Source organism: Marmota flaviventris, chromosome 9 (genome assembly GCF_047511675.1).
Source record: "Marmota flaviventris isolate mMarFla1 chromosome 9, mMarFla1.hap1, whole genome shotgun sequence".
In the NCBI taxonomy this organism is placed as follows: domain Eukaryota; kingdom Metazoa; phylum Chordata; class Mammalia; order Rodentia; family Sciuridae; genus Marmota; species Marmota flaviventris.
The window spans coordinates 3,924,577-3,945,266 of NC_092506.1; the positions used below are offsets into that span (position 1 = coordinate 3,924,577).

The 20,690-nt window shown below is 64.1% G+C and overlaps 1 protein-coding gene across 2 annotated transcripts in view; it reads right to left on the bottom strand.

Annotated features, from left to right (window-relative positions):
* The window catches only part of Ano1 (anoctamin 1), a 77,937-nt gene that overhangs the window by 33,419 nt on the left and 23,828 nt on the right, over window positions 1-20,690 (bottom strand). For both annotated transcript variants that reach the window (XM_071615972.1, XM_071615973.1), the window contains exons 7-11: window positions 19,302-19,357; window positions 15,961-16,002; window positions 9,491-9,555; window positions 8,627-8,761; window positions 4,758-4,918 (exon numbers count right to left, since the gene is read on the bottom strand). In XM_071615972.1, coding sequence (XP_071472073.1) covers window positions 4,758-4,918; window positions 8,627-8,761; window positions 9,491-9,555; window positions 15,961-16,002; window positions 19,302-19,357 — 459 coding nt within the window. The remainder of the gene's footprint in view (window positions 1-4,757; window positions 4,919-8,626; window positions 8,762-9,490; window positions 9,556-15,960; window positions 16,003-19,301; window positions 19,358-20,690) is intronic.

The window sequence follows — 20,690 nt, forward strand, 5'->3', positions numbered from 1 at the left end:
GCTGCTTAACGTGACTATCCATCTGAGGCTCTGAAATGTCACCCGCACCAGCAGGAGCCACCACGGAGCCTCCAGGACCAGCGGGCGGCTGGCAAAGCCCAGCTCCCCAGGAGCACAGGGCTGTTCTGGGGGGGCTGCTGCACAGGGAGCCCACTCCCCATGGCGGCCACGGCCAGGGCCCCTGCGTCCAGGCGGGACAGGTCTGGGGCTCTCCCCGTCTGGGCGGGCAGTCATGAGGCCAGCCGGAGGGCACGAGGAGGGCACCGAGCCAGGAGAGGAAAACCGATCCGCCGAGGCCAGGAGTGGGTGGTTGAATGAGGATCAACGCCCCCGCGCCCTGCTAATCGCACTTGGCAGCCGGGCAGCGGGCCAGGGCCAGCTTTGTCTTCTCACCTGCGGGCGGGTGAGTGGGCAGGGCGCAGCTCCCCGTCTCCCGGGCTCACCAAGCTCTGCTCTGCCCTGCGGCTTGCGTCCGGAAGGAGTGAGCTCCCCACCCCAGAGCGCTGGTGGCCTGAACTCGCACTGGATCCCCCACTCCAGACGGGCTCACCTGGTCTCCCTGCCGTGGGGGTGCAGCTGGGGAGGCCAGGGTCGGCCAGGCTCCGGAGGACAGGCCCCCTGACCACGTTCCTCCCTGGAGCAGGGATGGCCATTGTCTTTGAGGGAGAAAAGTAGTAGGTCCCCAGCGCAGAGCAGCTGGGTGGACAGGGCAGCCCTGTCCATGGCGCTGCGGGTTTAATGAACGCCATCTCATCCCTGTGGGTCCCGGCTGACCAGGCAGCCTTACTGCCTGGACCACCCAGGCCAAGATCCGACATCTGCTCCCCCAAGAGGACACCTAATGGGGGCTTGGAGAACATCTGGATGGAGAGGTGTGACCAGGGCACTCACTTGGACCTTGGATATTAATGGGCCAAGCTGTGGATCTGTGATTAATCGGTTAGCTGTGTGACCTTGGGCAAGTCACTTGACCTTTCTGCGCCTCAGCATCCTCATCAGAGATAACAGACCTCCCTACGGCTGCTGCGGGGTCCCCGAGACAGCCCGTGCAGAGAGCACAGACAGGACCTGGTGTGGCCGGTCCCCACCGCAGGCTCCATCGGGAAGAAGCGGCAGTTTGGGGAGATGGACGAGAAGCTATTTCAGACAAAACTCTGAGGTCGGTCAGGAGAAAGGGAGAGTCGTGTGACACACCCTGTTGGCCAAGTTGGCTGGTGACGTGGGAGGGGCAAGGGCTAGCGGTCAGGCCCCGGGGCTCAGGAGCCGGGAGGCTGGGGTTCGGGTCTTCCTCTGCTGCTCGGGCTGGTGCAGGCTCCGAAGGCTCATGGGCTAAGAGGGGCCACGGAGGCACCTGCCTTGCCGGTCACCGGGGAGGGGTCTCCGCACACCACAGGCTCGGTGGGCACCTGCCACTGGGAGGGCTCGCCCCCCCCCCCCCCCCAGAGCCCTTCTCTGAGGAGATGAAGACAAGGGAGAGGGGAGAGCGGAGCGTAGTCTCGGGGGACAGGGCAATGGCCAGGTTCTCAAAGCCCGATCTTCTCGGTAACAGCGGGCACCCTACGGGGCTGCTCAGCAGGCAGGTCCCGGGGCCCCCCGGTGCAGACTGGGCAGAGCAGGACGGTGGCTGGGATCTGCATCCTGTTGTCGGGTTGAACTCGGGGCCTCAGGAAGGCTCTGCCTGAGCCCCACCCCAGCCCCTGCTGGCCGGCTTCTCTGGGGCCTCCAAGATGCAGCAGGCGGACACAGCACATCGGGGAGTCTGTTCCCACTGACACAAGGCTGGCAGGGGACAGAGCCAGTCTCGGGCCCCCTGCCTGCCTGACCCTACCAGCCACGCTCCAGTCACGCGGGTGAGTCAGAGCTCGAGGCTGCCCAAAGCACTGGGCGGTGGCCACACGGGCCGGGCCCACCGTGGCCCACTTCCAGCTTGGGCAGGGGAATCGGGAGGCTGGTGTCCAGCCAGGAGGTGTCCTGGCCTGGGTGGGGCCTGGAGGAGGGAGGAAAGGCAGGGCTGACCACCGCTGAGGTCCCCAGGAGGGGCAGGGGTCTGCGGTGAGGGGCTGCGGGTGAGGGGACGTCAGAGATGATTCCCCAGGGCCCAGGAGGCAGGAAGGGGGGCAGGGGTGGGCTCCTGTCCCTGCCTGCAGCCTCACTGTCCTCATTTGTGAGAAGAGGTGAGGTGTCACCTGGGGGATGCGGAGGATGGGGTGCCGAGGGCCACCCGAGATGCCCACCTTGGCTGGAACGCTTCCCAGCACGGGCAGCTCAGCACCCGGGCCAGCCCGCCGGGTCCCCCGCACAAGGCCCGTGAGGTGGCCTCTCAGGCTGAGCTTACTCCGAATCCTTTTTTGCCCACTGAGGGGGATGACAGCTGACCCCAAGGCTGGGCTCACCTCTGCCCCCGTCTGTCTCCTGCTTGTAACCCGGGACCCCGTGTGGCGGGCCACAGCCCAGGGCTGACGTCGCCTGGTCTGAAGGCCACAGGACCCGTGAGGCCCACTGGAACCTCCTCTCGTCCCCGGGGGGCCTTGCCCACCAAGAGGGCTGCCAGCTGCAGCTGAAGTTTCAAACTCAGAGGAGGGTCCCCATCGTCCCCAAACAGAAAGTCAAGGGGATCAAGGGACTGGTGTCAGTCTAGGTCAGGGCTGGACAGGGGAGTCGAGGGCCCACACTTGGAGAGTCATGGCCCTGGTCCCCAGGGTCGGCAGGTGGGAGAAGACCCCTGCAGGTGGCCCTGATTCAGGGCTGTGCCCGGGCCCTTGCCCCTGACCTCTTCTGGCCTGAGGCTCTTGTCTAGTTGGGGACCCAGCAGAGGCCTGTAGGACCCAGTTTGAGAACCAAGGGGTGACGACTGGTTTTTAGACATTTAGGCCAGACTCTCTGATCCTGGTCCTCTGTCACCCGGGGACACCCAGGCCGGGGGCTCAGAGTGCTGCTGAGCCCGGCATAGGGGGACCTCACTCTCCCAGGTCCCTCTCCAAACACAGCTTAACCCATCTGCCCTCTTCAGGGGCAGGCGCTGCCTGCGTCCACTCGGGGGCTGACCAGGCAGGAAGGGACCCTGAGGAGAAGGCCGTGGTCAGCGCACACACAGAGGTGTGGCAGCCCCCGTGCGGCCTGCAGTTCTTCCTGCGGGTGGCGGGGAAGGTACAGGGGTGACATGCTAGGACTTAAAAGAGGTGACCTCTCAGTGACCAGGAAGCACCAGTGCTCTGGGACCCTGGAGCCCACCCCGCCCCCAGGCGGTCACAGTCCCTCTTCAGGCACAAGGAGCTGGGAACACAGTCAGAGCCCAAGGTTCCTCCTTCACCCTCGCTCCCTTCTCCCCTGGCCACCAGGGTGGCCAGCGCTGGCCAGGAGAAGGAGAGGAACACCCGGGCACCTGGGGCTCTCTGCAGGCACGGGAGGCCCAGACCCACATGCCTGGCAGCCACCTGACAGTGACCGTAGAGTCCGTGAAAGTGGACGAGTCTGCAGGCTCACTGGGACAGGGCCGTCACCAGGGGCCACCGACAGCCACTTCTTCCCCAGTCCCAGGGCAGGGTCAGGGAGGGCACAGAGTCTGGCTTCTCCAGGGCCCTAGTGGGGCACAGTCGGGGCCTCTGGGGCCAGGGAGAGAGGGTGGACTGAGGGGGGCACCTGGCCACCTGGCTGGCCAGGAAAGGAGGCCCTGAGTGACCTAGCGGCCTGGGTAGCCATCACCAGGAGGGTCACCCTGTGTGCCACTAGAGGGTGCTAGCCCAGCAGCCACACAGCCTCAGGAGCCCCAAGAGACAGCAGAGCTGGCTGGTGACCCAGCTGGAGGGGGCACTGATGGCACTGGGGCCATCACAGCTGAGCCGCTGACACCGTAGCCCAGCTGGAGGGGGCACTGATGGCACTGGGGCCATCACACCTGAGCCGCTGACACCGTAGCCCAATGATGGCTCATTGGTCTTTTGGTCACTGGCGAACACACCTCTGTCCTCCATGTGGCCCCTCTGCCACAAACACTGCCTGGCCACATCCTCGGAACTCAGGTCCGTGGCCTCCAGCTCTCCTGGGACGTTCTCCTGAGTCCCCCTCCCTGGGGGGGACTGCCCTCTTCTCTGTGCCCGGCCCCAGCTCCTACAGACGTGAGCCCCTGGAGATGACGGGCCCTGGTGTCCAGTGTGGGGGTCACAGCCTGCCACTGCACACATCCCAGATACCCAGCTGGCAAGGCTGCGGTCAGCCCAGTTTGCAGAGAAGGGAACGGACGGCACCCCTGCTGACCAAGGACACGGGCAGGGCCAACCCCCTGTGCCCAGGAAGCAGCTGGGCGGGGATCGGGACTCCTGGAGGAGGAACCCGCCTGGCTCTGGTGGCAGTGCAGGCCAGTGGGCAGGGCGCAGGTGCAGGACGGCCGCTCGGGAGCGGGGACCCCGGGCCCCTCCCACTGTCTCTCGGGGCCTCAGCTTCCCTTCCTTAAAATGGGCACGGGACACCTGCAGGGAGGCCACGAGGCTCCAATGGGAGCCAACGCCCCGGCTGGCCCAGGTCCGCCTCCCCCACGAGGGGCAGCTGTGGTCCTCAGCAGGGCCACTGCCAGCCTGGCCAGCCTGGTGCCCTCCTGGGCCTGCCAGGGCCCCAACGGGTCAGAACCGCCCCTCTGCACCCCGGCAGCGCCGACCTGGTGCCCTCCTGGCAAACCCCGCCTGCCGAGGCTCCGAGACGGAGAACCCAGGAGGCCCGGAACCCCGGGTGGCGTGGGTGGCCGCCCTGCAGGCTCCACTTACCCCAGAGGGCCATGAAGACGGAGAAGAAGACGGTGGCCGGGTTGTCAAAGAGGTGGCTGGCGCGGGCCGTGGCGCAGGCCGAGCTCATCTTCCAGTAGCTGCAGGTCTTGTCACAGAGGGGGCACATGGTGATGTTGTGTCTCTGGTCACACATCTCCATGCTGCAAGAGAGGGGCCGCTTTCAAGTCCCCCGGCCACTTGGACGAGACACCTCCTGGGGGCCAGGCGGAGTAGCAAAGCCCCTGCTCCTGCACCACAGGGGACACTGTGAGGAGCATCAGCTGGTGACAGCCGTGCCCCTGTCCCTCCCTGCCACCCAGGGCCAGCTTCACAGGTGTGGGACCCACGCCGCCAGCCCAACCCGAGTCAGCAGGGCCCCTGCCATTCCCGTCTTAGAATCCCTAGGAATTCTGAACAAGGGTGTCACATTTCCTTTTGCAGGGGGTTCTGCCACTCCAGCTGGCCCTGGTGAGGCCCCACTCAGAGTGGCTTGGGGCAGGATGGTCCCCTCTGGTGACCCTCAGGCAGCACCCTGCACGCCAGCCACCCAGAAGTCTGGAGTCTTGGCGAGCCTCTCCCCTGTGGCCGGGCAGTGCCAGGGCAAGTCTGTTGGGAACGGAGCCCAGGCTAGGCCCCAGAACTGAAAGGACAAGGGTAGCTGGGCACAGTGGCCACCCCTGGAATTCCAGCCACTCGGGAGGCTGAGGCTGGAGGATCCCACGTTCGAGGCCAGCCTGGGCAATTTAGCGAGACCCTGTCTCAAAAGCAAAAAGGGCTGGGGAGTAGCTAGGGGAGCACCCCACTCAGTTCCTGGGAAGCAGGCCGCCAAGTGCTTGTGGGGCCCTCTCCCCGACACCAAGGAGGGCGGAGGAGGCACCCCGGAATGTTCTCCAGGAGGCTGGGTCACAGGAACACGTCCCCAAGCTACCTGGTACCAAGGGGGCCCACCTGGGATGGTGGCCCTGGTTGGTGAGGCCTCTGATCTGCTGTGCAGACAGGCTTGAGGGGCAGCGCCCGCAGCTACATGCAGAGGAGGAGGCCAGCAGCCAGGCTCTCCCCTCCACTGACTCGAGAGGCCACCAGCTGGTAGCAAGAGCCTCAGCACCGGCCTGCGTGGAGTGTCCACCTGGCTGGGATCAGCACTGGGGATTACAGAATCAATCCCACCTTCACAGATGGGAAAGGAGCCCAGAGAGGGGAATAAGTTCCTCAGAGCCACACAGCCCAGTGGACTTGGACCTTGGTCTTTGAGTCTTCAAAGTCTTCTCGGGGCCATGGGGGTGGGGCTCCCTGCCGAGGTGGGGCGCCTAGGCTGGGTCCTTGTTCTCCCGTCCTGCATTCTGGGACCCTGGCCAAGCCCTCTAGCTTCAGATCTGGTTCTCTTTCTGAACACCAGGAGGGGGCAGAATAAGGCCCTTCCGGCTGTGGCCTCCCCGTGAACCTGGCCCAGACCCTCATCTACGAACAGACGCCCGGCTGGAGCCCCCGTCCCCAGAGGTCGGACGGAACCTGGGGCGGAGCTGAGGTCTTTGCTTGTTCCCTTTTGGCTAGGTTCCTGGAGACAGTGAACCTGGGCACAGACGCACACCTGGCCCACCGCAGCCACCAGCTCCAGGGACCTTCCCGTGCCAGTCAGGGGACATCGGGCAGGAGGTGGGAGGGGCGGGAGAGGCGCATGGCAGCTGCCCGGGGATCTGGGGAAGAGTGGGTGCCCGTGGGGCCGTGGGGTCTGGGCGCGGGGCCGACTCGCAGGCAGGGGGACGAACTGTGCTCCGGAGCCGGCCACTCTGGGATGGATCTCTGCGACCCGCCTGGCCCCGGGCAGGTCACTCTACCTCCTGTGTCCCAGGGTCACCCGTATGTGACGTGGGTGCTGATAATGTGTCACTGGGTTGTCGGGGGGACAAGACAACCGAGGTGCACGGACCTCTGCATCGGGGCTGGCGTGTGACCGCTGTAGTCACCGCTATCATCCGAGAGTGGCCACCCCTGGGAGCTGGGGAGATCTCGACAGAAGCCCAGGGACGGCCTCGTGGGGGCACCTCTAGCCCTTACTAAGCTTCCCCTCTTCTGGGGCCTCTCCAGGGAGGCAGCGGGGACGCAGGGGGCAGCACATGCCCAGCTGTGCCTGACCTGAGCCCCTCCGGCAGGGAGATGGGTGGAAGGCCACCCCACCGGCTTCCCTGACCCAGGGCCATAGTGGCCGCCAGGCTGGAGGGCCTGGAGGCCTGCGGTGGGCTCGGGTCAGGGAGGGCTGACTCTGCCTAGGCTGGTCTCCTCCCTGCCAGCCTCAGCTCCTGGCAAATGCCACCAGCCATTCACAGAGCCTGCTCCTGCTGCTTCTGAACCCAGCCAAGATAAGGACAAGGAGCTCAGAGATCAGAGGTGGAGGTGGAGGTTGGAGGTTGGAGGTGGAGGTCGGAGGTCGGAGGTGGAGGTGGAGGTTGGAGGTTGGAGGTTGGAGGTGGAGGTTGGAGGTTGGAGGTGGAGGTGGAGGTGGAGGTCGGAGGTGGAGGTGTTCCCAGGGAGGCCGGAAGCTGGGCTTCCCTGCAGGCAGCCTGGGGAGCCTGCAGGGCCCACGCGCCTCCCCTTCCAGGCACAGCACCAGGTGAGGCTGGGTGGGGACGCCTGGCCCTGCCTGCCAACCCCCCTGAGTCACTGCGTTTCTGACCACGTGATGGCGGCCGAGCTGGCACAGTCGAGGGGATCTTGGACCCTTTCCTGGGCAGTCCACGCCCGAGCTGGCAGTCTCCACCCGAGGAAGGAAGGAGACTCACCTGGCCTGCTCCAGGGCGTCCGGGGACACTCCCTCCCTGCCCTGCCCTTGCCGCCCGAGGCCAGCCTCAGCATCCCCCGCGGCTGGGCTTCAGAGATGGTCACCATGGCCAAACGGGTGCAGGGGTCTCACACCATCCTCAAAAAGAAAGGACAAGCGCCCCCTGCCCAGGGTCAGGACAGCACTGAGGGGCCCAAGTCCCCGCGAGCTCTGCTGGGGCGGGTGGGATACTTCAGGTGTCGTTCGTGGATCCAAACCTCCTTAAACACAACCGGCCGGCTGTGGCCTCTCTGGGCTTCTGAGAGCCAGCCTGTTCATGGGCTGGACGGCTCGGTGGCTCTTCACTGACCGGAACTACGGGTGGCTCTCCAGCCCACGGCTGTGTCCGAGGAACTGGCAGAGTCACCAGGAAGCCACCAGCTGGCATCAGGACTTGCTGAGACACAGGGTCCTGCGAGGCCAGGGCAGTCAGGCCCCGTGAGGGCCTCGGTCCCTGCAGAGGGCTGCACCCGGAGGGCCTGAGAACAGAGGGCCGAGGTCCTGGCGCCCTGACAGCTGGGGCCTGGGCGCACCGCTGCCGTGCGCAGGGGTGGCTGTAGCTAGTCCAGTGACGCAGAGGAGGCGGAGGTGCCGGGGAGAAGGGCCCCCCGAGCCAGGCTGGTGTCTCTGGGGGCCTGGCACAGTGCTCGGAGACCAGGGAGGCCCAGGGGATCTACACACAGAGACCTGCGTGGGCTGAACTCGGCTGTGGCTGGGCCCTGGGGGTGACAGCGCAGGCGCCACTCAGAGGCGGCCGTGGGGTCAAGGTGCTCCCCGGGCGGCACCCAGGCCGGAATCCCTTCCCGACCCTACAAGGTAGGGGATTTTCTTGCTGTTCGATGACCCCAGATGACATAACAAGTCCTTCAAAACATGAGAACGGGCCTGGCGTTGACCTCGCGCCCCGAGTCAGTGAGGGCGCCCAGGAAGGTGCCCACACGTGGACGCAGCTCTGAGCTTGTAGACGGCGGCCGCCCAGGTGCCCTTGAGGTCCCCGGGGGCTGAGCTGGACTCTGCTCCTGGGCGGGGGCGTGACCCTGGGGGCTGTGCCTACCTGGGGATGTTCTCGTCCACGGTGGCGCAGCCGTAGAGGAACACGATGACACCGACGACCGAGGCTGGGATGAGCATCTGGGTGTAGGCGCCCAGCCAGGCGAAGTACAGGCCGATCTTCTCCCCGAAGTACTTCCTGCCCCAGAGCAGACAGAGGCTCCTTCTCAGCCCACCGCCCGGAAAGAATGTGCGTCCCTCCCCAGAGGGGAAGCTCTATGCAGGGCACTTCTGGTCCCAGAGGCAGCACGGGGCTCGGAAAACCTCCCCGGGTGGGGGCGGGGGCCCTGCTCTCGGTGGGTGTCACCCGCCTCTCTTTTGGGCCCTGGGAAGGGGCATTTGTGCTTGTGCAGGCCACACTGGTGGGCACACTGTGCTCCCCGAGCCTTGAGCACTGGAGTGGCCGTGGGCCTGGAGGGGAGAAGACCTGCCACACCCGTCGCCCGTGGGCTCCTGGTGGCTAAGTCGGTTTCCACAGGCCACACTCTGTCAAGTCCCAACAGGACACGCTGCCTGAGCTGATCGGTCCCTTCCTGCCTTGCAGGGACCAAGGTCCTTGGGCCTCTCACAGATTCTGACAGATGTTGAGGAAGGCAGGGAGCCCCAGCCGTGGACAGGGCCAGGCGCGGCCATGGGGGCAGCAGAGACTGGACGTGACATAGGACGTCCATCCTCCAGTGAGTAAAGAAGCTGCTGCCCCCAGCGCTGGCTGGGTCACACGCAGAGCCTCCCACGCAGCTTCGAGTTCCAACAGGTTCCCAGGTGACTGAATATTCAGAGCGGCTGAGGCCACAGGGACGTCCCCCCACTGACATCCAGCCAGCCACCGCTTCCCCCAGCCAGGGCCAGGCCCGCGGAGCCCGCTTACCTGACCAGGTCGATGGGCTGGTACTTGTAGAAGACCCCATAGCTCGCCCACTCCTCGTACAGGAGCTGCAGGAAGAAGGGGGGGCAGGTGAAGCTGGCACCCCAAGGCTGCCTCCCACCGAGTGCTCGGAGCTGCTGGCCTCGGCCCCCGTCACATCACCTCGCCATCAGCACTCACTGAGCACTGGCTGAGCCCGGGTGACGGCGGCGGGGAAGGCGCTCCTGGCAGGCTTTGGCATCCCCCACCTTGCCACCTGACGTGGAGCTGACCCACAGTGCCGGCACCGCGCGCGCGGCCTCTCCGCGTGGGCTCACCCGTCACGCACCAGAGCTTCTCTATAGAAGTCACAAACCCGCCAGGGTTTCGAGCAGAGAAATATCAATGGCAAATTGAAAAGAACCCAAAAAAACCTCACGGGTGTAAAAATAGCTCGAGGTCTGTCTCCGGAGATGGGCCCTCGATTAACCGAGCGAAGCGCAATAAATGAGATGGGCACGCCCTGCCTCCCCCAGGCTCAGGCAGGGGCGGTAATGAGCCTGGTGGATTGGAAGCCTCCCGGGCCCAGGGAGGAGGCCCCGAGGAGCGCTGGGAAGGCTGGCCAAGGCCGACTCCCACGGTGTGGGCAGCCCGCGGCCCACCTTCACCCCCGCCCGCGCCAGGCCGCACCCTCCAGCTGCAGGGAGCAGAGCGGCTGCCTCTCCCCTGGCTCAGGCCTGTTCCCTAGGCCAAGCCACCTCCCAAACAGAGAGTCCCAGGTCCTGGTGCTGGCCAAGGGACCCTCTGGGCCTTGGTGACTTCTCACAGTCCCCGGAGGGCAGGGACGGGGGCGTGAGGTGTGTCCGTAACTGGTGTGTCGAGCTCCTTGTTGGGCTGATGTCCTACTGAGAGCCCACCTGACAATCGGGGAGGAGGAGACCTCGGTGCCCTGCACCCATCAGCCCCTGCCCAACCGGCCCAGGAAGGCCAGGTTCTGTAACCCACAAAGGGCCCACCGGCCGCCACAGTGCTCAGAGCCGCGGGCCTCACCCGTGGCCCCGAGGCCAGAGGCCTGGCACTGTGCCCAGTGTCACCCAGCTGGCAGGAGGGGGTCAGGTGGCTGTGAGGCCCCTGTACCCCACAGCCGTCTTGAGCAGGGCCACGGGGGTAGGTGAGGGCTGGATTCACCATCAGAAATGAACAATCGGACCCACCGGAAGGGAAGGAGGTCCAGGTGTCTCAGGGGCCACCACGGGCAGCAAGAGGCATCCAGGTCTGTGAAAGGTGTGTGGGGACTGTCCCAGGAACCCTCAGAGTCCTCCCACCGTGGGCTGGGACCACCTCGGCCTGAGCGGGGAGGAGGGCAGGGCTGGGGGCTCTGTGCCGCTCCTACTCTCACCCTCTTCCTGACATTTAATTAGAAGCTGGAGTGGAGGGGGCTGTCCTACCCGATTCTGCCCTGGAGACGAGAGACCACCGTCCCTCTGCTCGGGACCGAATGTGTGCCTCGAATTCACACGTGGGAGCGGAACCTCTGGAGACTGTCCTTGAGGCTGAGGCTCCCGAGGCCATCAGGGTTAAGTGAGGTCATGAGGAGGCAGCCCTGGTGCTGGGACCAGTGCCCTTACCACAGGAGGGACCGACACCAGAGGTCTTTGTGCTACCAGGAGGAGGTGCCACCAGAGGGGCTGGCTGGCTGCAAGCCAGGAAGAGAGAGTCCCACAGGGAGCCAGCCGAGGGGCAGCACCCTGGCCTTAGACCTCTGGCCTCCAGAGCTGAGGCAGTAAGTGTTGGTCAGCTGCCCAGTTGGTGGCTGTGGCTGTGGCATCTCAAGCTGAGAAGTCCTGCCCACTGACCCAGAGGCCCAGAGCTGATGGCCAAGATTCCTCCAAGCAAGTCTTGGAGAATGAAATGTGGCCCTCGGGTCAGGGGTCCGGCCTGGGGAGCTCCCCTCTGGGGCTCTGCAGCGCTGAGAAGCACCCAGGAGAACACGGCGCTGGCTCCAGCCAGTCAGTGCGCAGGCTCTGAGAGGCAGGGACGGGAGCCCTGGGCAGAGCCAGCGTGGTCTTCGGTTCCACAGAGCCCTGCCATGCACCCCCTGGGCTCTCTAGATGTCACGTCCTGTCAGGGGCATGAACAGGACACTTCCTCAGGTTCCACATCCCAGAGATCACCAGTGAGGCTGGCCGCTGGCTGGGGGTGAACCCTGTGGCTATCGGGAAGAATCGGGACACGCAGGCGTCCCTACCCTGCCCAGCGGTCTGCGGGGAGTCGGAGCCTGCTCTGATGTGGGGTGTCAGCTCCACTAGGCCTGGGCAGCGGGAGGGCCCCTGTATTGTACAGAGGATGAGGGTGCTGTCCCCGGTCCCAGGTCACTGCAGGAACCGAGGGACTCAGCACAGAGGCCTGAGGTGCACAAGTGGCCCCCTGTGAGGCACCCTGAATCAGGCTGTGCAGATGACAAGGGGCGTCCCTGTGCAAGCTGGGACGTAAGCAGGCCGCACTGGAGCCAGGCTGGGCCTCTGGGGAGGGAGAGTGGCCCTGCTTTACAGCACCGTCCCCTGCAGCCAGGTCACCAGAGGGGGGAAGGAGAGAGAGGGAGCCAGAGAGATGGACCGACAGAGATGGGGGTGTGGGAAGGAAAAGGGAGGGAGAAGGAGAGACACAGCGTCGGGCAGAGCCACAGGGCACAGAGACCCGGGGCAGGCACAAGCTCTAGGAAGAGAAGCACCTGAGACAGGTGGGGAGGGCGGGCCATGGGGCCCGCACGGCGCACAGCAGCTCACTGCCGCGCTCAGATGGCAGACGGAGCCCCCACCAGCTTCCCACGAGGCCACTAGCCTCCGTGGCCTCTCTTCCTGCCAAGAAGAGAAGTCCTGCTCATCTCCCTGGACTGTCACGGCAAAGGAACCACACGGGATCTCCCTGTCACCACTGGAAAAAGGGCAAGGAGCCTCCGCCGTCATCACCAACAGCACGGGGAGAAGCTGGCCACGCAGGCTGAGGACTCTCCATGCAGTGACCAGGACCTTCTAGCTGTGGGCCTGAAGGGGTCCTGGCTCTACCCATGGGCATCTCTCTGGCCAGGGCCTCCCTCCTGCGTCCAGAGATGGCCCCTGCACAGCACTGACACAGGCCTGAATTGCTGTGTCTCAATGCCCCTTGCTCATCCCCTCGAAGGGGGACCAGGTTTAAGTGATCCTCCTCATCCTCAGTGGAACAGGGCCGGGGCCACTGGCAGGTTCCCAGAGAGTAGCTGATGATGGGCGGGACGACAGGCCGAGCCGCCAGCCCGGCCCGGGGTGGAGCGGACCTCGTCCATGGGCCCAGTAGGCCTTCCTAGAGGTGTCAGCCGTCCTCTGCTCCATGGGGCTCCCGCTGGCCTGGCCTTCCGAGTGCTGGCCAGAGGACACCCTTCTGCACATACACACAGCCCTGGGTGTTCCCTGTGCATCCAGGTTAGTCACACAACAGGAACTTGCGGGAGGCCTGCAGGAAGGTGCCCGGCCTGTGGGCCCCACTGTCCACGGCCAGGACCAGGCCCAAGGCTCTGACCACCTCGGTGGGGACTTTGCTTAAACATGGCTGCCCCACCCCAGCTTTCCTTTTGTCGTGCAAGATACCTGGGCCCGGGGCTTCTGCAACTCACAGGGCAGTGTGAGTGGACAAGCTCCAGAGTCTTCAGAGAAAAGGCAGAAGACTCAGAACCAAGCCACTTAAAACGGAACCACAGAGCGTGAGAAGTTCTCCAGGACTCTGAGCTAGGACTCATATGTGCCCCCCTCCTTCCCTCCCTCTCACCACCACTACCTGTCTATCACTCACCCACCCATCTCTCCTCCCCCTCCTACCCATCCATCCATGTACCCATCATCTACCCTCCATCTACTTATCCATCCACCCTCCCTCCCTCCATCCATCCACCCATCCATCCATCCACAGTCCATCCACCCTCTATCCATCCATCCACCCACCCATCAGCCCATCCATCCACCCTCTATCCATCCATCCACCCATCCATCCACCCTCTATCCACCCATCCATCCATCCACAGTCCATTCACCCATCCATCCATCCACCCATCCATCCATCCACCCATCCATCCACCCACAGTCCATCCACCCTCTATCCATCCATCCACCCACCCATCAGCCCATCCATCCACCCTCTATCCATCCATCCACCCATCCATCCACCCTCTATCCACCCATCCATCCATCCACAGTCCATTCACCCATCCATCCATCCACCCATCCATCCATCCACCCTCTATCCATCCATCCACCCATCCATCCATCCACAGTCCATCCACCCTCTATCCATCCATCCACCCACCCATCAGCCCATCCATCCACCTTCTATCCATCCATCCACCCATCCATCCACCCTCTATCCACCCATCCATCCATCCACAGTCCATCCACCCTCTATCCATCCATCCACCCATCCATCCACCCATCCATCCATCCATCCACAGTCCATCCACCCTCTATCCATCCATCCACCCATCCATCCATCCACAGTCCATCCACCCAGCCATCCATCCATCCTCCCTCTATCCATCCATCCATCCATCCATCCATCCATCCACCTATTTATGCACCCATTCATCCATCCATCAACCATCCATCCATCCATCCATCCACCCATCCATCCACCCTCTATTCATCTGCCATCTATCCATCCACCCATCCATCCATCATCCACCCACCCATCCATCCATCCACCCTCTATCCATCCACCCTCTATCCATCCATCCATCACCCACCCTCCATCCATCCACCCATTCACACTCTGATAACCCCATGGGCCAGGCCTTGCACTCTTTGCTGGGACCCAACATTATTGGGGTGAGAGGACACTCCAGGCAGAGGAAATGTATGTGGGGGCAACCTGAGCATTTCAGCTGGGCCTGTGCGTGATGGAGCCCAGAAGCGTTTGTGGAGTAGCGCCCTCACGAGCTGGTCCTGGCACTGATGTGACATCGGCCATGCCATCTTGAGATGAGAAAGTGGTGGGGCTTGGGGGGTTGGGGTGCAGGAACCTGTGGCCCCAAGGACTGCATTTGGCCAGAAGAGGGTGGCAGGTGTCCACAGAGGAAGCATTTTTGGATGGAGGAAGGGCTCAGCCATGTGGCAGGGGTGCGAGGGAACAGAGGGGGCTGGACTCAGGCCAGTGGGTCAGGGCAGGCCGGTAGAGGGGATGGCGCTCTCCAACGGGATTGGACAGGGGAGTTCTACAAGCCACAGGGTCCCAGACAAATGCCAGATGTTACACTAAAAATAACCAAATATGTCATTTTTGTGCTAGATCAGATAGCATCTTCAGCTGGAGCCACTGGCAGGCAAGTTGCCTCAAGTCCCCAAGCCTTAAAACACACACGGGGCTGGGGGAGCTGAGAGGAGGCACATTCCGTCCACAGAGGTTCCCGGGCCCTGGGGTTTGGGACAACGCCACCATTGTGAGGTTCTCCAGGAAGCCTCTCCGCCCACCACCTGCAGAAGGATCAGCAATGGGGTGGGGGCCAGCAGGGTTGTTTGGGGGATGGAGAGAGGCTGAGCTGGGTGCCAGGGTGAGAGGCTGTGCCAGCCGAGCGTGGACAGGGGCAGGGGGCAAGGCTTCCTGGGGAGCCCGGGGCAAGGAGCAGAGATCCCCTGCACAGAGAGGGCCTGGAGAGTGGACGGAGGCCCTGGACAGCCACCACAGAACAGAGGGTCACTCAGTGGCCCCAGAGTGCTCCATGGACCACCGGCTCAGCACCGTCTCCACTCAGAAGGGCTCCAGGGCGGTCAGCCTGACACACAGGGCTGCCCGGTGGCTCTCGGTATGCTGCGGGGCCTGGCTCTGTGCAGCTGGCCACTCCGCTGCCCACTTATTGGCCCAGGAGAGGCTGGAAGGAGGCCAAATGCCCCCACAGCCCGCCCAGGCCATGGCATCCCTCAGTGGGCAATTCCCCAAGGCTGAGCCTTAACCCCGGCCAGGTGTGGTGACTGGCAGCAGGGGCAGGCTCGGAGGACATCCTTCCTCCCCCACGCTCTCAGCCACCTGCCACGGATGGAGGTTAAGACTTCTCCAGAAAGTGGGAGGGGAGGAGGGGAGGAGGGGAGGAGGGGAGGAGGGGAGGAGGGGAGGGAGGGGAGGAGGGGAGGAGGGGAGGGAGGGGAGGGAGGGGAGGAGGGGAGGAGGGGAGGGAGGGGAGGAGGGGAGGGAGGGGAGGGAGGGGAGGAGGGGAGGAGGGGAGGAGGGGAGGAGGGGACGGAGGGGAGGAGGGGAGGGAGGGGAGGGAGGGGAGGAGGGGAGGAGGGGAGGGAGGGGAGGAGGGGAGGCGCAGCTTCCATTGCGGCCAGGCTGGCCGGCTCACCAGGCACACTCGAGGGGCCCCTGAGGCCCTGCGCGTCACGTGGTCCCCGACCTCCCTGGTCCCACACAGCCCGCCCAATGCCAGAGCCCGCGGCCCCGACAGCCGCTGTCCGCCACGCTCCGCCTCAACTCACTTTTCGGTCATTCAGCTGGACATTGTCCCCTTCATAGTCCCCCTGTAAGAGAGAGGAGGGAGTCTCACCACGCAGCACAGGCTGAGGTCACACTTGCCAAATTTCAAAACAGAAACTCCTGCGACCCTCGCTGACACCCATCGAGGGCGTCCTGGGCGGTGTCCCTCTGCGGGAAGGAGTGCAGCCGGCCAGCCTCCACCACCGGGACCCCGCGAGCCTCCCCGAGGGCAGCACTAGACCCATGTCCCTGCCTTGGACCTGGCAGCACAAGAGAACAGGGGCTCTGGGGACAGAGAATGGCATCAACAGGTGAATGTGTCCTGCCTGCTGGAAGACCCCCCTTCCTCTCCCGCAACCCCAGGGGGACAAGTGACATGTGCCCCGTCACTTAGACCAGGGAGCCCAGCACACCCATTTCACAGAGGGAAACACGGAGGCTCCCAGAGGTAACCCGCCGTCCCTGAGAGCCATCAGGGGTCACCTGGGACTCACATCCAGGCCTCCAATTCCGAGGAAGAGAAGGTCTAGAAGTCGAGAGTGAGCCCCAAGGTCAACGGCTGAGCCCCAAGGTCAGTGGCTGATACAGTAGCTAAGGGGAGCAAGAGGGAGGCCCTGGGCGGCCGGGGGTGCGGCCAGCCTCCTGTCCCTCCCTTACCAGCCACTGTCGCGACCTCTGCCACCCCTGGCCAGGTGGGAAGACGAGGTCATGTGCCCAGGCAAGCAGCCCAGCTCGGGGGTCCTTAAGTGAAACAGAGAGGGTGCACCAGGCCCCCTGGCCCCGCACTCCGCCCCTCCTGGCCACTCCTCCCTGGGCGTTTCCCGGCCTCCTCTCCATGAATGAGCCGGCCACGGGGTTCCAGGAGAGCCTCGTGTTCACCAGGGGCCCGGGCTGTGACCTCCAGGCAGGCAGCTGCCAACCAGGAAGGAAGCCAAAGCCACCAAGCAGCCAACGTAAATGTCAGCGTCCCTGGGTCCAGTGACACACTCGGTTGCAGGAGACTTCCCCAGGGTCTCTGGACCCCGTGACTGTCACTCAACGCCAGCCCTGCACCTGGCTGAACTGCCTGGGAACAGCCCAGCCCCTGCGGGAGAGTCCACGGAGCGGGTGGATGAATGGGCCCACACAGGGAGCCCGGCAGAGCGGGTGAGGACACTGTGGGCAGGCCCAGGGGCAGCGAGCCAGCCCCCATGTGGGACAACTTCCTGGGGAGGCAGAAGGATCTAGAAACCACAAGCCAGGCCCGAGCCTGCTTCCCTTCCTGACGCCAGTCTGAGCACCCCGTCCATGCTCTGCCTAAGGGCGGGGGTCTACGTGGCTCAGGGCAGGACGAGTGGCCTCCCTAGAGGAGGCCAGCACTGGAGCTGACGGGTGGGTGCCTCCAGTCGTAGGGAACGTTCCTTATTCCCTAAGGACACTGGGAGCTTCCTGGCTGTGGGCCCCTGGCAGGTTCCGGGGTGTGGCAAGCCTCAGTTTCCCTGTCTGCAGAGTGGGGTCAGACCCCACCAATGGTGCCCTATGTCTGGGTGTGATGTGACAGTGACTGCAAGCAGGGGCTCTTTGTCCCCGTGTGGGCTTGGAGGTGCTGAGGGCTGGCATCTGTCAATAGGCCTGGTGGCCTAAGCCTTGTGCAGTTCTTGAAGACTGCAGGTGGGATCCGTCCCCAGGGCAAACGCAGGACTGAAGACCAGAGAGATGGGCCACTTAGGCTCCAGCAAAGGAAGAGGGCATGGTACTTCCATGGGACACAGTAGCAAAGGCTTATGTCCCCATGTCACCCAGAGCAGCTGTGTGGCCTCGAGCAAATTGCTAGACCTCACTGAGTCTGTCCGCAACAGATTAAAGGAGATAAAGTCCCTACTACCCACAGTAGTTCTCAGAAATGTCGATCTCTCCCCTTTCCTTCTTAAAGACTTGGGGTTTATGCAAAGCAGGCAGGAGGCCTGGGCATTCGGCTCCCGTGTCCCGGCTTCTGGCCAGGGCTGACCAGCTGAAGGGCCGAGGGGCTGGCCTGGCAGGGCTGCATCCCATGGGCCAGCTGGACCCTGCAGAATGGGGCTGACCAGTTGAACAGGACCTCACCCGGGTCCGTGAGGTCTGAGCCCTGCCCTCAGAACCTCTGGAGAGCACCGGGCCTTCACCAAGGCAGCCCGACTCAGCCAATCCAAAGCCACACCACGTTTACTGAGCACTTACTAAGTGCTGTGTGCTGAGGCTTCCTGAGTCAGGAACACAACAAAGTGGCCAGGCCATGGTGTCTTTGTGGGACAAGGGGCATCAGAAGTCCAGGGGGAGGAAGAAATCAGCCGTGCCAGGAAAAAAGAAAGGGGAGGCTTGGTGTGGACCCTCTGTCTGCCGTGGAGGGGAGCAGGCAAAGGCGTGGCGTGTAGGCAGAACAGCATGTGCAAAGGCATAAGGTGGGGAGCTGGGTCAGGGGCCCCACGTCCTGGCCTGCAGTGCAGAGCAGGGCCTGGGGGCAGGGGGGCATGGGCAGCAGGTCAGCCAAGTGTCTCTCCTGCCCTGACCCACCCGCTGGGCATGCTGTCCTGCACTATTCTGGCACCTGTGGGGGTCCCAGCCGGTGTCTCATCCTCAAAGCCCTCTTGTACCTGTCTCTGTTCTGATGCCCACTGTGCCCTGGCCACCAGACCTCAAGGCTCCTGGACACCTCGGGGCTGACCTCACTCAAGGCCAGTGAGAGTGAGTGGCCAGGACGGGGATCCGGCCTCCTGACTCCCAGGCCCATCCTCCTTCCTCCTGCTTCTGGGCTCTGGGCCTCACCCTGGGAACGTTCAGAGATCCTCTGCCTGGGGTTCCCACACTGCTCAGGCCTCGCGGCCTGATCCCAGCGCCCTGTTGAACTCCAGTCCCCGTTTCCATAGAGACAACAAGACGACGACCATCTCTCTCCACCCCAAGCCACGGTCACGGGCTATATTTATCGGGGGATACCAGTGGGATTTGGAGATTCGGCCCAGGAAGCCGGCCACCTCCTCTGCAGAAATAGATACAGAGCTCTGGTCACCGCGGGAGCCCTGGCAGGGGCGGGTGGGGGCCGGAGCCAGGGAAGACGTTCTGCGGGCCGACTGGCTGCAAGGAGCAGGTACAGCCCGCACAGCCTGGGCCACGATGCCCTCCGGGGGGACTGTTCTGCCAGAGGAGATGCCCAGTGTGTGACTGCTGGCCCCAAGGGGAACAGGGCAGGCCTGTGTGCAGCTGACATTTATGGAGGGAGCCAAGCAGGAAGCCGTGACCACAGGATAATTGGCGCTCCCTGGGGCGCGGCCCTCTGGGACTGGGGAGCGAATGACGCAGGGACCGACCGCGTGTCAAGGCTACTCACGTCGTGCAGCGGGTACGCGGCCGAGTACACGCCGTTGGCCAGCAGGCTGGTGATGCCTTAAAAACAGAGCAGAGCGAGGTCACGGGTCAGGCAGGTCCCCTCCCACGTCTGCGCAGCCAGAGCGGTCCCAGGGCCCACTCGGCCATGCGGAGCTTTCTCGAAGCCAAATGCACCCGGCTGCGCAGCCCGGCCGCGTCCTGGGCTCTTCCCCAGGTGGCCGCGGTGGCCGGCTGCCTGTCCACGCGGCCGTGGCCACGACATGCTCGATTGGCAGGACCAGGGAGGCAGAGGAAGCTCGTCTCAGAGGAGGAGGCGCCAGCAGCCCCCCACTCGGCTCAGGCACCCCCAGACCTGCCGCTCACCGTGCCCCCGGTGGATGGAGGGCAAGCCCGCAGACCGGAAAGGTGGCTGGACGGCTAGAGAAGCTGAATCACGGGCCACGGTGGAGCAATTGATGGTGTTGGAAACACACATACAATTTGGAGTCGGGCGGAGGCTGATTGGAAGGCGGAGGGCTCCCCACTTACCGTACTCCCCACACTTCCGCCTTTTACTTAGAAGGGCAGAGTCCTTCCTTCTTCCCTCTCCTTGCCCTGTTTGTACATCGGCTATTAGTGACACGGAAGGGCCTGGAGGAGCACAGCTGCACGGGGGAGGTGCTGGGGGAGGGGTCTGCGGGGGTCCCGTGCTGGGGGCCGGGGAGGGACAGTGCTCGGGCCATGCCAGGCGCAAGGCAAACACACCACACCTGCGTGGGAAGAGGGGACTGCAGGGGGCCGCGGTGGGGAGGCTCCTGGGGACCTGATCTCACTCCGACACCAAGGACTGGCACTGCTGAGGAGCGTCCATGAAACCCTTGGCTGTCCCCGAGACCCCTGGCTGGCAGAGAGGCTCTCGAGGTGTATGTGTGTCCGAGTTTTCACGGTGGCCTGGGCGGCCACCCTCTGTGACTCCATGACACACTGGTGGGAAAGTCACTTCCTGAAATCCCCTTAGAGATGGACTGTCCCCTTGGATCCATGATCCAGAGTGGCTAATGGGCCTGAGGGACACTTAGGGACCAAACCAGAGGACAGGGAGCACATGGCTGGAGCCACAAATGTGAGTGAAAAGGTCACCGGCCACTAAAAGCCCGGCCCGGGCGCTCCTCTCCCAAGTCCTTGCTCAGATGTCCTGTCGTTGGGAAGCCCCCTGACCCCGCTGCTGCGTCTCCCCGCCCGCAGCACTACGCTCTGCTCACCTGCTTCCCTTGGGATAGAAACTGCCAGGTGGACAGCGCAGCCCCGGGGACAGAGCCCGGCAGGGACAGGGGTCCACTGCTACTCTTGAAAGCTGAGTGGACGAGTTTGGAGGTGGGCAGAGCTCAACGTGATGAGGGATCGTGGAGAA